Source organism: Doryrhamphus excisus, linkage group LG2 (genome assembly GCF_037039965.1).
Source record: "Doryrhamphus excisus strain RoL-2023G ecotype Guam linkage group LG2, RoL_Dexc_Guam_v1.1, whole genome shotgun sequence".
Lineage (NCBI taxonomy): Eukaryota > Metazoa > Chordata > Actinopteri > Syngnathiformes > Syngnathidae > Doryrhamphus > Doryrhamphus excisus.
Window position 1 is genome coordinate 7,000,394 of NC_136358.1, and position 16,003 is coordinate 7,016,396.

The 16,003-nt window shown below is 40.7% G+C and overlaps 1 protein-coding gene across 10 annotated transcripts in view; it reads left to right on the top strand.

The window, feature by feature from the left end:
- slc24a2a (solute carrier family 24 member 2a) overlaps positions 1–16,003 on the top strand; it is a 31,767-nt gene that overhangs the window by 13,343 nt on the left and 2,421 nt on the right. For 3 of the 10 annotated variants that reach the window (XM_058067106.2, XM_058067104.2, XM_058067105.2), the window contains exons 3-11: positions 8–56; positions 571–679; positions 5,253–5,267; positions 7,927–7,977; positions 12,263–12,361; positions 12,620–12,702; positions 15,102–15,236; positions 15,306–15,395; positions 15,474–15,640. In XM_058067106.2, the coding sequence (XP_057923089.2) occupies positions 8–56; positions 571–679; positions 5,253–5,267; positions 7,927–7,977; positions 12,263–12,361; positions 12,620–12,702; positions 15,102–15,236; positions 15,306–15,395; positions 15,474–15,640 (798 nt within the window). The remainder of the gene's footprint in view (positions 1–7; positions 57–570; positions 680–5,252; positions 5,268–7,926; positions 7,978–12,262; positions 12,362–12,619; positions 12,703–15,101; positions 15,237–15,305; positions 15,396–15,473; positions 15,641–16,003) is intronic. The other 7 variants (XM_058067107.2, XM_058067109.2, XM_058067110.2 and 4 more) reach the window with 7 other exon arrangements.

The following is a 16,003-nucleotide window of genomic DNA, read 5'->3' on the forward strand; positions in this document are numbered from 1 at the left end:
GTGTGTTGGATGAGAAGGCGAGTCCCGGGGCGCCCGAGGATGACGGCAAGTTGTCGGTAGGTGTCCTGTCTGATTTGACACTCTCTCGTTTCCTGGTCTGCGTTTTTTTGTTGTGTCGCTGTTATAAAAATGTCTCTCACCCTTATTGCGATTCTGTGTTATCTTCATCCAGTGTTGTAGAAGAATGTAAAAAGAAAATTTAAAAAAAAATTATTTTGAAAATCAACATAGATGAGGACAAGACCAGCCTGAGGGCAGGAAGGCTCCAAACCAGCCTGCAATGGAGCATCCATGAAAGAACTCAAACACCTCTCTGAATACAGCTCTTACAAGTAGATGTGTTATTTCATCAAAGTTACCTTCAGGTTCCGCTTTTGGGTTTTATGTAAAAGCGGATTATTGGATCACATTCCAAACCAGAAGCTGCACTATCATGCCTTCGTGGCATCAACTTGCATGATGACTTTCTGGCTAGAAATGACTTACTGTGGTGCTTGCAGCAGATCTATGTGTGATGGATCTGCATCAGAGTGACAAGAATTATGATTAACACCTTCTCTCCTCTCGCAGGCCAGGCCTCGGCTTCAGAGGGGGGGTAGCTCGGCCTCCTTGCACAACAGTTTGATGAGGAACAGCATTTTCCAGCTCATGATCCACACCTTGGACCCATTAAGTGAAGGTGGGTTTGATATTTAATTTGATTTGTTTTTTTTGTTTTTTTTAAACCTCAATTGATTTTACAATTTCTGTCAGCCTTTGTTTAATTTAGCAGGTTTGTTGCGCTGTACTGGAGCAAGAATTGTTTTTGTTTTGACTCATGAAATGGCAGGCCAAGAGTCAAGCAGCACAGGTCAAAGGTAAAGTCAGTATATGGTCCCTCGAACCCTGTTGATGAAACTGACTCCAGTGAGAAAGAACCCTACTGACGTTTGGATGATTTGCATGCCATTTATGCCATGAGGTTAAAAAGACAATCATCTACAATCCTTATGTGAAACATGAACACATGTTTTTGTATGTTCTAAAGAGGGGCAGCTAACAATGCATGTAATAGGAATAATCTATTTTGCCTATAAAGCCTTCTAAAAAAAACGTTTAAAAGAACTACTTTTCTGGCATAGTGACACAGCGCCTCACTCACAAAGCCTCAGGCCACTACAGAGAGGTAACAAACTACTGGAGCTGCTGCATCACCTTTGAGTTTTAAAACGTAAATGCTACTGTAGATTATAAATCAGTAGAAGTTGATTGGAAATAATGTTTAAAAGTTGGTGAACTTCGATATTCATGCTACCAACTAGACATCCTTAGATCCTGTAACCTTAGACCCGACGACATTGCTGGGAACACTCAACCAGATGCTTGTTGGTACCAGCTCAATTGGGATCGCAAGTGTGCTGGATGATACAGCCATCAGTTGGTATCCTGGACATTGTGAGTGACTGTTTTATTGTGCCAATGAAATGTGGAGCGCTAGTGCTACATGATAACACTATGGCTTAGTGTTTCACTCTAACTGAATCTGCTTAGCACTCAGCAACATTATTCTCTGCCTGTGGGGAGCAAACGTAAAAAGTAACCCTGGGCTCTCACAAAGTCTGCCATGATTAGTGAACTATACGGCTATTGTTGATGGAAGTATCGTTTGTTGCTATGGGCTCTGTGAAATCAAAGTGTCCAGGTAGTTCCGGCAATGCTTGAAATGAGCAAAATACTGTAATACAGTATTACATGTTGTCATGAATGTGCCTGTTACTACACGGTCACATCATGTATATAAAATTATGAAACATTGAGAGTTTTTAGAGGGGTGGTAACAGAAGGCTGGTTTTATAGGTGGAATTGTTGAATCCCATTGAATTGTATTATAAGCTGCCTTGTTCTAACAATTTTTCAATTTGTAGAACGTACAGAAAAAAGAGACATGTGTTCTTGTCTCATATAAGGATTCCGGATGATGGAGAAAATTCCAAAACACAGTATTTTACACCCACCGCTTCACTAAGGACAAAAAAATAAAAAAATTAAGCCTGAAGCGTTGCAAACTCTCTAATAGTAACTTTGATCATAATTTTTCATCATTTATCATCGTATTTCTTCAGCAAATAGACTAACCAAACGTGACTATAATGTCTTTTGTTGTATTTTGTAATATCTGAGTGGGAGAGATTTCGGAACCACTCTCCTTTTTAATCCTAAATGAAGCCCTATTAGCTCAGCTAAAGGAAGTGTAAAGTGGGAACGTCAGGGCTCAGCATGGCGGATGAATATGTTAATTTGTGATCTTATCCTGTATAATGGAGTTATATCCATCAAGCTGAGGAAAAGGAATGGCAACATGCCTTCAGAGACTGCTGGAAAACCAGTGAGTGTAAAACTGTGTCTAGATTAAAGGTGTCCAAAATGCGGCCATTTTCATTCTGCAGTTACACTAATTTGCTTTGCGACAAAACAGTATGTAACAGTATGGATTAAAAAGTCCATGTTTGTGATCACACCAGAGGGGGGAGTCCACTGAGTCCTGAGCAGGCTTTTTTCTAACAGTCCTTGAAAGCCCGGCCTGGAATGAGTCAGCTTTGATGGCCGTAATACACTTTTAAGCGGCCATTAGCGACTTGTAGACTGCATCCCTAAGCATAATTGATCATTCTGTCTGTTGCATGTACTCCTGAGATGGGGATATTTGCTTCTAATGAGTGCTAATGAATTGCACAGTGAAACTGAACAAATGAAGACTGTTAATTGTGATTGTGTGTCATATTTATCAGCTTCCCTGATGTTGGATTTGAGAACATCACATGTTTGAGTAGTCCATCAAGATGGGATGTTTGCTGATGGGAGCATTTTTATGGCGCAGCAGAAGCGGAGCAGGTGCAGCATCATCCCAGCATGCTCTCAGACTTTAAGTGTAGCAGCTGGAAGGCTTCAATCCATCCATATTTTATGGATTCTTCTCAAAATAAGTTGTCTGGGCTTTTGTAGCCAAGGGGGGGAATGTCTGAGGTTACTTTTCAAGTGGTTCACTTTCACGCTATGGACTTGTGTGTGTGTTGTATCACAACCTGGCTCATGGGTTGTGGCAGGGAGGGCCGAGAACACCAACGAAATACCTTTTTTAAATGATTTATTTTACCAAAAAAAAAAGTAAATAAATTAAAGAACCACATTAACAATCAAACTAGAGTCAATGGAGAGGAGAAAGAGCACGCCAACAGAGGTGGAATCCCTTTTATTTCCTAGGAGCGTCCTCCCAGGTGATGCAGATCAACAATCAGGATGGCTAGGCTCCATGGAAACCTCTGGGAAAGAACATATTAGTGAAGGTGACACACCTGAGGCCCCTAGGAGCCAATCTTAGTATGTGTGGTTGGACTTGTGATGCTATATGTCAAGCATCACAAATGTAGTGGCTTACATTTTTCAGTTTTTATTGTTTTTATTACCTGCCTGCACTGGGAGAAGTCACATTATTTTACTTTTTAACAATGTGGTCCAGAATTGTCTCTTTAATGGTGTTCAAACAGTAATATGTGCCCCCAGACTGTTTATTTATTTATTGAGAAAAAAGTGCTCAAACTGTTGTTTTTTAAACATAGGCTTTGCTACACATCTTAACAGAAAGCACGCCAACTGTCTGTCAAATTATTTTAGAGTTGCTAATCATTCAATTATTGTTTTAAATTATATAATACTTTGCTATTGTATAATGGTGTGAGGAAGACATTATATAAACAAGACATGACTTATTCTCTTGTGCCAACTTTGACGCAGTGGTCGTTTTTAGTAGATTTTTCCACTGTACTGAAATACAAAACATCCTTTTCCAAAATTTGTTCATACCATACTTTCAAGCCAAATATGCTTCTTGTAAAGGTGTTCCTTTGAAGCGGTCATCAGTGAAATGATCACTGCAAAGGACAGAACCCGAGGTGGGTGTCCATCTGTCACTGTCCATCTGCAGTTGCTTTGTCTATTGTTGTCATAAACCATCTTTTGGAAAAGAAAGCAAAGTTAGAGTATCACTCAGATACTGTGAACATCCAGCTGCAGCACAACATTTTGGCATGGCGACAATTTTGATGCAACATATACTAAACCAATGCATTACTGTTGGTTGTCCAAAATTACAAACAATATATAACATTTAAGCAAAGTTAGTCATGTTAAAGGACACTTTAATTTTATGTTATGAACAAAAACGGTTCTTGGGGATGCAATTTTTCAAAGACCAACAGGGCTCATTAGCATGAAAGCTGCATACATACGTACAAAATGTCGTATTCCAAGTAGGGTTTGTCTGAAAGCACTTCATGTTGTCGCATTTAGATTTCTAATACACTTTCATGGCACTTCTTTAAAAGAGTTGAACAATGGGACAAAGTGCTTATGACAGTTATTTTTGTCGTGCAAAATGACATTTAAAGGCATACTTCCTGTGTTAGATGTGTGCTTGAATGTTGACATTTAACCTTTTTTACATTTTTCACCATTGAAAATCAAACCAGACTGGAGAAGGAGGAAGAAACATGCCCTCCATGGATTACGCACAGAATACATTGTTTTCACATTGTGGTGCATTTGTTGTTTATTTTGAAAGATAAGAAAGAGGAAGTCTGTTCATATTTCTAAAAGAAACCATCCGCCATGTCAGATTCTTTGGTATTATTGTCGACACATTTCGAGAACAGTTATTTTGATAATGTGCCTCAGATAAAGGAAAGTTTGGGACTGGATCTTTATTACCAGTAGATGCTCTACCATCAGCTGTCCCGTCTACCTTTTCTCGACCCAAATGGGATCAGAGAGTGAAAACACAAGCACTGATGCAGATGGATACACACAACCAAAAAGTCAAAAGATTTATTGTATGTATTTTAAATTGTATGCTTTATAGAGTGGCCGCTGTTGATTCATCTTGTATCTTGCAGTCTCTGACTGCCAGTCAAACATACCTGTTGTGTCCGATTTTTTCAAAGTATATTATATCTATGGCTCACTGAACTGCTTTGTCAACAAGCGGAGGCAACGGAAACGCTGTTTATGCAATATGTGTTGCAGCCCTGCTTAGTGTTTTTTGAAAGTTTTACATGCAGGGTGTGTCGATTCCAGAATGTGTTTATATACATATGCTGTGATTTGACCTTGAGGCGACCTCTTAGGATACAGTATCTGTGGTAAATTGTGGATTTATCTTGTCTCTGTTTCTGTCTTCCCCATCCCTTTTTTCAATCCCCCCCACCCCCTCCCCTCAGAATTTGCTGACTCTGGTGAGTTGATCTAATTTCTGTACCCCCACTCCCACCCCCCACCTCCCCTTTCCTTCTCTTCCATCGTTTCAACAACCAAGAAGCAACTCTTTGCTCCTATGATGTTTACCTTCCCGAGTGCTGCTGTATGTCAACTCTGTCTATCCTTGCAGATGTTTTTCCCTTGCGTTTTGTATATACCTGTACATATAACTCATCCTCCTCTGTGGATGTCGTGCCCCCCTCCCTCCTCTTGGACTTCCTGTGTGATCATCACTGCATTGTTTTCCTCATTGAGCCCAAATCCTCTCTCTCCTCCTCTTATTGAAACTGCTACGTAGTCAGAAAACATGGCTAGTCTAGAGGCTTCTATGGAGTCCTGTGCTGAGTTCATGAACTATTGTCCTGGGCAGATGGGTGACCTTCCTCAGGATTTATAATCAATAAGCTAGAAAAGGGATTAAAGACGAAAGAAACGCCGCCTTTCCCCACCACACTATGCTTGCATGCTTGTTTAATCTGCATGCATTGTCTTTCTAACCCTGCATGAGTCTTTATTTGCAAACATGCCTTAATTGTCCTTTAGTTCCAAGCACATGCGCCTAAAATGTCACAAATGAAGCACAAGATGGGATTCTTGTAAACTGGTTATTTCTATAATAATGTAGGACAGTATCTAACCTACCAATCAAGACGCTAGTGGCCAACGGTAACTCTTAATTCTTGAAATCTTTTGGACCATGTGAATAGGCATACTTTTATGGATTTGTAATGTAAACAAGCTTCTTCAACCTAACCCTGAAGTCACATGATCAGTGTTGTTATACTTGCCTGCTGTAGCCTTTTCATATGCTTGATGTAGGAGGTCACCGTAATAAGTCATTTCTTTATTATTCATAAAGACCAAACTTTGTTATTAGTTGTTCATATTGACACAGCATGTTAGACTCCCATGCCAGCAGCGAACAATGGTAATTAAAGAGAGAATGGGAGTGTTATTGCTGTTGTAACTAATCGATGTGTTGACAGGGTCATTTTTATTGCGATTGTAGATCGGATGGATATGGGCTGAACCCTTTCTGGAAGCATCGTAAACTTGCATGACACACGTAATGTGCTACAAGCCGACTAATCACAGCCTTTATGGTTCGCGATGCTGCTGCACCACAGGCATTTTTTTGGAGGTCATGCTATGTGCAGAGACTGAACGGGGGAAATAGAAGAAAATGCATACCCGAGCAGCGAAATGCAGACATGTTGGCGGATCTGGATCTATTTTTTGTGTCCTCAACATGTCACCTTTATGTCGCTATTATGAAAATAAGTAAGGATAGAAAAAAGACACATTTGCACAACTAAACAGAAAAATGTAGGCTAAGTAGAGATTGACAGTGGTATGCTATATTTTGGGATCTTCTCTAATGGACACTGAGTTGACTCCTTCAACAACTTTAACTCTGGTGTCAAAGGTGATTTAAAAAAAGCGCAGAAACCCTGACTATTTTTGCGAGTTAATGGCCGCCGCGGCATCTCATGTAAATGTGACCAGCCATCACACACACACACACACACACACACAGAGTAAATCACACTATTTCACTCCCAATGAGCAGGCTTTCGCCAGGCGGTTGTAAGAATCGATGCTAAAAGCTTTTTTTTTTTTTTGCCTGCGACTGATTCTCCCACTCGGCCACAAGCTAGACAGACAGAGCATGCCTGCATGCACTCAGGCTAAATGGCCCAGCAGAGGTTTAGAGGGCATACCACAAGGACAAGAGTCCCCTTGGTAAACAACAAGAACAACAAACCCTCCCCTCTGCCTCTCTCTCAGTGCAGTGATTGCAGCCTAATTGCCCCTGAGCCCAGCCTCAGTGGAGGAAGGCCGGGCCCCAATCGACCTAATCATACGGGAGTGAGGTACTTGTGGACCAGCTCCCCCGATGTTTTTGTATCATTAGGTTGTAGTTTGAGGGCTGCCAAGTCTCGAATTTGGCAGACAAACCATCATCCTAATGATGTGGTCACCCAGGCTTGTGACAGTGGACATATGGACGTTGTTGTCATCATCTCTCTTTATTCCCATAATATTTTGACTTTATATTATATTATATATTATATTATATAATGTATATATTATATTATTTATATTATACATGTTTCTCCAACCCAATTGTTCCAAAATTACACATTTTTATACACCAAGACAAATGAATGTCCCTGTTTAGGGTCTTAATAAAGTAGTTTATTTTGTTTGTTTGTTTCCCGCAATAGAATGACTTTTAAAAATCTGTTTTTAATTGTATGACTTTGTTCTCGTAATATTTTGACTTTATCCATCCTCATAGTGCTTTACAGTGGCTTCCGTGACTTTGCATGCAGACGTGCTGAGTTGAGATGAATTGTCGCCGGGGTCTCGCACTGTTTAGATAAAATGCCGACTCATTAAGCTTGCATGCAGAGGAGAGGAGGACTCATCTTTGTTTTTATTGTTTTGGTTGCATGCTGAGCCGTTTTTTTTTTTTTTTTCTAATCAAACCCGATTTTGTTGCTACTTTGTGCTCATGCAGGGGATGACTTTGTAGGTCCTTTGAGTGTTTAGTTGTGTGCTGTCTTGTTCACTCTTTTCCTTTTCTCTGTGTGTTTGTTGCCCTTACCCTTGTCTTTTGCTGTGATGTTGTAGAGCTGGGGACTTATGGGAAACTAAAATATTATCACTCAATGACTGAGGAAGGTAAGCCCCAAACCTTTTCACTTGATTATTTGGTGGCGTCCTTTTGTTACTCCATGTTCATCACCAGCCATGTTGCCACTATTTCGTCAGGGTTTTGTTTTTTTGTTTGCTTGTAGTTTCTATTTTCTTGTTGAGTATCTCATATGTTGCTCCCATATATTGGTGTATGTGTGTGTGTGCATGTAATGCTTCTGTACTATCATGTTTAATCTAATATTAAAAGAGAGGCATGTACAACTACACATATACATTCTAGAGTATTCTTATTTCTTATTTTTGGGTTTCATCACTAGGAAAGCCATCATTCATGCCTCAGCACTCCAGTACTTGCGCGCACACACATGTAAGATGCGGCCTACGTTGCCGAATTGGGCAATGTGGAGTGACTCATCCAATCGATGGTTTCATAAGAGGCAGAGTTGACGGGGGACAATGAGGTGCCGCAAGCTATTCTTAACATGAAAAAAAAAGCATATAACTCGTCTCTGTTGTCAAATTGTACAACTCTAACAGGTGCCGTCTTAGGAAGCCTTTTTCTCACGTTTCTTTGATAAAAGTGTCAATGTTCCACATTTTAAATCATTAGCATATCTAAACATGCACAAGAATAGCTTCTTAAGTATTAAAATAGTAAAAAGCCTACTTAGTAGATACTATATTGATTTTGCTGTTTTTCAAGTAAGTTAATGCTAGCAAGGCTTCGCAATAGCTGAAATCTTCACCTTTTATTATAATCATTCATATGTTTAGTTGATACGACATGGCTTAATGATGTAGTTTAGATACCAAGAAGTAAAAGTAAAAAAAAAAAAGAGTGATTCAAGAGAAGACAATCCACCCTGTTAGCATACTAGCACATTAGCTCATGTGTTTTCTCACATATGGTTGTCTTTAAAGCAGACTTATTTTGATACGGTAATAATGTAATTAGGCGGCACGGTGGTCGAGTGGTTAGCGAGCAGGCCACACATCTAGGAGACCCAAGTTCAATTCCACCCTCTGCAATCTCTGTGTGGAGTTTGCATGTTCTCCCCGTGCATGCGTGGGTTTTCTCCGGGTACTCCGGTTTCCTCCCACATTCCAAAAACATGCTAGGTTAATTGGCGACTCCAAATTGTCCATAGGTATGAATGTGAGTGTGAATGGTTGTTTGTCTATATGTGCCCTGTGATTGGCTGGCGACCAGTCCAGGGTGTACCCCGCCTCTCGCCCGAAGACAGCTGGGATAGGCTCCAGCACCCCCGCGACCTCCATGAGGAAAAGCGGTAGAAAATGAATGAATGAATAATGTAATTATAATCTTTGGTGTATTTTATGTTAATATAGGTTGCTCATTAAGACTATAACAAAAAGATTTTGGTTCAAAAAATGATTTCAAAATGTTTTCAGATGCAGTGCAACCTCAGTTAAGATCCGCCACGGTTAGCATATTTTTGATGTGAAGTGAAAATTTTGCTGCGATTGTGTACATTTTCATTACATTTACATTATAGTCCGAATCTTGTTGTATATAGTACACTTTCTGAATCCAACTGTGTTCTTAATGTATTTTTATCACGATCTCCCTGGCTCCCTGCTGGGGAAAAAAAAACAGTATAGACCAGCACATGTGTTTTCGTGCTGGTAGCTGGTCTATCCTAGTCTGGAGGACCAGCATATCTTGTGTGTTAGCTGGTAGCTGGTCTGGACATGAGCTACCAGCTACCAAATCTTCCAGCAGGTTTAGCATCACTTCATAAGAAAATGGCAGCCGGAACTGGTTGACTCTCATTGTTAACATGTTTTTATAGTTTACTATAGTTTTACATGCATGAAACACTAAAAGGTATAAATGAACATTAAAGGTCACTTCTAATTTCATTGAAGACTACTGTTCCCAAAGACATAATGTGGCAGCGAGACACCACACAGACACCATCATGTTTTGTCATCAGTTTTTTTTTATTATTTAATCACGTTTCTTATCTTCCTTATCAAAATACTGGCAACTTTGTTGGCTCGATTTTGTGTTATTGAGGTGAGAACCACTTTTGCATTCAAGAAATAACTGATGGTACACCAGGAAGATGGTGTCTGTGTGGTGTACGCTGTCACAGCGTGTCTTTTGGAATATTTGTGTCTTCAGTAAAGGTAAATCATTCATCATTTGCATGTATTTTTTTTTTTATTATTATTTTTTGCATGTAAAACTATAATTGCAAAATAGTTTTGACTGCGTTATCACTTATCGGAAAAATGTATTCTGTTTCTGTTAGTCAGACCTTTTGGAACCAATTAATGATGCTATCCAAGGTTCCATTTGACTTTATAGATAATTTTTTCACATTTGTATTGTTACATTTTGTCTGTATATAAAGAACATGCAGCCTTTCTTTCTGCAGGAAAGGTTCTGATACTTTGCTGTAAATGTCTGGTGAGGTTGCGTATATAATCTTCCATTTTGGCAGTAAAACTAGAGCATAAAAATATTTTGCTGCTTTCAAAAAGTAAAATAAAATAAATTCCTTGCTATTGAACGTTGTCAGTGACAAGCACCTTCCAGCTCAGGCACGGCAACATCCCTTCAGGATACAGCAGGACTGCAAGTGCCTCCCGAATGACATTTCTTAGAATTTTATTGTCTGATTTGCAAGCATAATGACATCACACTTACATTAAAGACACTACACAGGCTGTAGAAAGTCACGGTGTATAATGAATATTTCTACAGCATTATATTATTGGCGACATGCTGACAAAAACAAACTGGCAGGTGCTATATCAGTGTGCACAGACAGTAGGGGGAGGTAGAACACTAAGCGGAGGCGCCACACTCACAGTGGCCTCATTTCAGGTTCCTTCCCTGTGTGTGATTGGGAAATCTACAAATTCAGCGACAAATAAAACCTGACGCACAAGCCATTCTCATCCGATAGACGACATGGAGAAACGTGTGGTGACGATGATTGACACGTGTCCGACAACAAAAAGACTTTATTTATAATAAAACCACACAAATGACAGGATGCATTGTGTTTGTGTGTTGATAGAGGATATGAGGCAAAGACTGGTGGTGCTTAATGATTTTTGCCGGAAGGTCACAGACGTGTGTCGACGTGGTCGGGAGGCGCGCATATCGATGTGTCACTGACAAATTGCCCAACTGAAAACTCAAATAACAACATCAGTAGTTCCCATTGACTGGAATAGGGTGTTAGTTCTATGATAGATGGTCATGAGTTAAAGACAGACGCTAATTATCTCAGGGCGGGTTTGCGTGAGCCATTCATGGCTTACGTAAGCGACAAGGTCATGGTGTTCCATTGGTGCGCCATTTCAATTTCAAGCACGTCACCGCTTTCCGGTTATTCCATTGACTGCTGTTGGCTAGCCAAGATGAAGACGCGTCATTTGCACGAAGGCTACTTTTGTTTACTTTTGGTTTACTATTGTTTTGAGCAGCAAGCAAGCAGGACTGCGTCCAAAAAAAAATCACAATCAACTTATGTTGCATTTTTTAAACAAACCTATTTTGTGCTTTCGTTAATTTAACCATTGAATTGAGTTCAAATTTTCAAACAGTTGCAGCATATGAAACCTGTTTGACTGTCTAAATGCGGTTTTTAGCATTATTAGAGCCCTGCAGACATAAAATAGTAGCCCTAGTCACTTTATTAACAAGCATGCAGTGAACATTCACACAGGAGCTGCTGTCGGCCACTCTCTACACCAGTAACCAGTCGGCTCTACTCACTGATGTCACTTCCCAGGCCCCGCTCTTACAGGCGCACACAGGTCACAATACTTTATTACATTCATATCACGTCTTTTGGATGCTTTATATTTATATTTTCATTTATTTCGCCATTTTATGCTTGAAAATGCTTTGTTTTGGCCATTCATATATATAATTTGCTTAAATATGTGTATATTTTTGCCAATAATTGATCATATTCAACCACAAAACAGTGATCCTGTATCCAGTGAGGGAATAATGTTCCAACCACGATGACTGGAGTAGGGCTAGTTGTCTACTGCACCGTTGTCTTTCGTGTCCCACTAACCTCTGACATCTATTGTTAGCTTTCTGACTTGCTAAAAGAGAAGCAGGCAGATCCCATTGCCGAAGGGGCGAAGATGATGCAGGGTCATCATCAGTATATGATAACATGCTGTGTCACATAACCACTGTCAGCACTTTTGTTTGTTTGGCCCTTCTGTGACACTCCGGTGGCGGCCGGATCCACAGGATGCTCGGTTGATTGTTTTAACCAGCATGGGTTGTCTTTGTGCTGTTGTTTTGCAGGGAAATTCCGAGAGAAAGCGTCCATCCTTCACAAGATTGCGAAAAAGAAATGCCAAGTGGAGGACAGCGAGAAAGCCAATGGTGTTGCCAGCCGTGCAGGTAGGAAGATCAAGAGCAGCCTAGCTAAATTTACATCAGTCGTAATGTATGCACGCGTGTCACTTGAAAGGGAAGGAGGAGTGCCCAGAGGCCATGTTGTGTGCTCAAGGCAGCGCAATCAAAGCCAGTTATTATGTTAACAGCGCCGCATTAACATGTTAGCCTCTTCATTTGTTTGCACATCTTCAAAACAAGGCATTAGAATCCAATTCTCTTTCACTCACCTTGTCATCTTGTCATCTTTTCATCTGTGCACAGACAAGAACCTACCAAACAGCTCCAACGTGCAGGTGGAGGTGACCCCGCCCATGAATGGCACCGCAGGCCAAGAGGGTGAAACGGTAAGAAATGATTCGATAGGATAGAAACACATGAAAGAGGAAATGGCCTTTTGCTCCCATGCTGACTTCTGTAATGACTCTTCACTTCGCCCCTTCCACAAATGAATGTGCCAGCATCTTTTGGCGCCAAAAAGTAAATAAAAAATGAGTGATGATGGGCCAATACAACCCGCTGTGCCAACAGACGGTCTGCATGACTCTGCATTTGGGACAGAAGCAGACTGCATATCCAGAAGGATCCATGGTGTGGTTGCAAAAAAGTTGACCACTAGCTTTTCATTTTAAAGCTGTTAATACTGTAGTACAGGAGTGTTAAAACTGCACTCTGGAGTAATAAAATTAAACACTGAAACTACAGAAGAAATTAGAAAAAAGGCGCAAAAATGAAAAAAAAAAAATCTGACATGTTCCATCCATCCATTTTCTACCGCTTATCCTCACAAGGGTCACTGGAATGCTGGAGCCTATCCCAGCTGGGGTACACCCTTGACTGGTCGCCAGCCAATCACAGGGCACATATAGACAAACAATTATTCACACTCACATTCATACCATTGGTGACAATTTGGAGTCACCAATTAACCTAGCATGTTTTTGGAATGTAGGAGAAATATACTCCATCGTACAGTTTCAGTGTATGTACGTATATGGTCATTATAGTCCCGGTGATACAGCTTATTAAACGGCACTACCTTGCAAATGGCTGAATATGCACTGGATTAGTCATAAATAATAATGAGCTCCCTATAAACGTCCTGTATTGACATAATGATCCCAAAATGTGTGAGCTTTTTAAAAAAATGCTGGGATGTCAAGGTTAAGAAGTTGTTTATTTCAGCTGTTGAGTCACAGAACATCAAGGAGAGGCGGGGTTTTAGGTGTCTATTTGCGTGCCTGACTTCCACACGTAGATATTTTTAGATGCGCATCCCACGGTGCACCTGTCTGTGCAGCAGAAGCTCACACCTTCATTTGCCACCAGAGGGCCCATCGCATTAATTGTTCAATCCCCACCAGGATTCCTTGGCAAGTGCTTCAAAGTTGAAGGTCAAATTGTCTGTTGACTGTGTACAAATGGGTGGACTTTTGGAATATTTACCAGGAACCTAACGCTTCCACAGTCGCCTACATGGGGAAATGAGTGAAAAAATGCCAAGCTTGAGGGAATTAATGACTCATTCTGTCTTATTTAGAAGAGCTCAGATGATCATCACGATGGAAATAACATCAGAACATTTGAATATCCTTTGAAGCCTTTTAAGGAATGCAAATGACTCCACGCTGAAGAAGGAAAGAAGACTCTGCTAGTACCGGAAATATGGACAATGGGGTTTAGATAATAAAATCATTTAAAAAATGTATATAACATGAATTAGGTAAAATTAAATCATGTTACAGGGCACATTAAAAAATATATATATATACATATATATATATATGTAAATTCAGAGTAAATTACTGGCTAACAATTAAATAAAGATTCCATTTTTTGCTGTAATTGCGCTGTTACCCTAAATTCCAATGTATAAGCTGCTACTTTTTCTTTAAACTTTGAAGCTTCCACAGTAATGCTATGCGGTTAAATGCTGTGAACACTGGGAACTGTTCCCACATTCCAAAAACATGCATGCTAGGTTAATTGGCGACTCCCAAATTGGTGGAATGGTTGTTTATATGTTTGTCTATATGTGCCCTGATTGGCTGGCGACCAGTCCAGGGTGTAACCGGCCTCTCGGCCAAAGACAGCTGGGATAGGCTCCAGGATACCCATGACCCTTGTGAGGGTAAGCGGTATCGAAAATGGATGGATGGCTAAAAATAATGAAATTAAATGTCACACTTCCCCGGTGTCAGTGTCTGCCTTTAAGCTCGGCAGTTAGTTTGGCCCCGGGGGGAGGGGACAGAAAGGACCCCCAAGGCTCTGGCATTTGGGAAGCAGAGGGAGCGCTGCCTTCGCAGGGGGTGCTATAGCGCTCCAAAGGGACTCATATCACATAAATAGACCGATGACAGCCACCTGGTGTGTAAAAACATAACATGCTTTTTCTCCCATATTTCATGAGCTGAACTCGAAGATGTTAAGCTTTTGGTATGTAAACAAAAGGTCTCAAATATTGTTCACAAATCTGTCTTAATCTCTAAGTGAGCATTCATCATTCATAATACTAAAGGTTATGATGATTATTGCACGGGTGTGCCTCAGGCTCGCTATAATAAAAGGCCATTCTAAAGCATGCAGTTTAACCCTTTTTGCAGTATGCATTGAATTCCTGCTATACACTCGTGGAAACATATTGCTTGTTGTCGTTGTGGTATTTTCTCAGAAAATGTGGCCCCAGAACATTTAAGTTGAGCAGTCAGGTTGTACTATACATTACCGCCCCTCTGTGTCCCCTCAGGCTGGGGACGAGGAGGAAGACGACCAGCCTCTGAGCCTCTCCTGGCCTGAATCCGGTCGCAAGCGGTTCACCTACCTCTTCATCATGCCCATCGTCCTCCCTCTGTGGCTCACATTGCCTGACGTCAGGAAACCGGTGCGTCTAAAAATGGCAGCATTCCAAAGAATAATAACGACAACATTTTGCTTTCCTCCTCCTTGCTAGTCATCAAAGAAGTTCTTTCCCATCACTTTCCTGGGTGCCATCTGCTGGATCGCAGGCTTCTCGTACCTAATGGTGTGGTGGGCACACCAGGTAAACATTGTAGTTTGCAATTGACTGGAGATGCAGCAACAGATGAGATTTTATTTACAGTACTGTCTTTTTGTGCAGGTTGGAGAGACCATCGGGATTACAGAGGAGATTATGGGTCTGACTATATTAGCGGCTGGAACCTCCATCCCTGACCTCATCACCAGTGTTATTGTGGCACGCAAGGGCCTGGGGGACATGGCTGTGTCCAGCTCCGTCGGCTCCAACATCTTTGACATCACAGTTGGGTAGGTCCTCTCATCGGGATTGGTCATTTAAAGCTACAGTAAGTACCATGTGACGTTTTGAAAAACAAAAGTTTATAAATGATGTTGATGCAATACCCTATTGTACTGTTACCATGGCAACCCAATGTAACAACACGCAAAAAAAAATTGTTTGAACTGCTATCTATTAGCATTTAGTGTATTAGCTTTGCTTCCTTATGTACCTCAACTCCTGCAAATGTAAAGGCTAACTGTCATAAAGGTATAGATATAGTGTACATGTGTCCTCCTACTGTACATGAGGTGGCCAGCCACGCAGGTCACGTACTTATATACAAACAAGCATTCACACGAGGGCGAGGAAATATGGACCAAAACTCATAT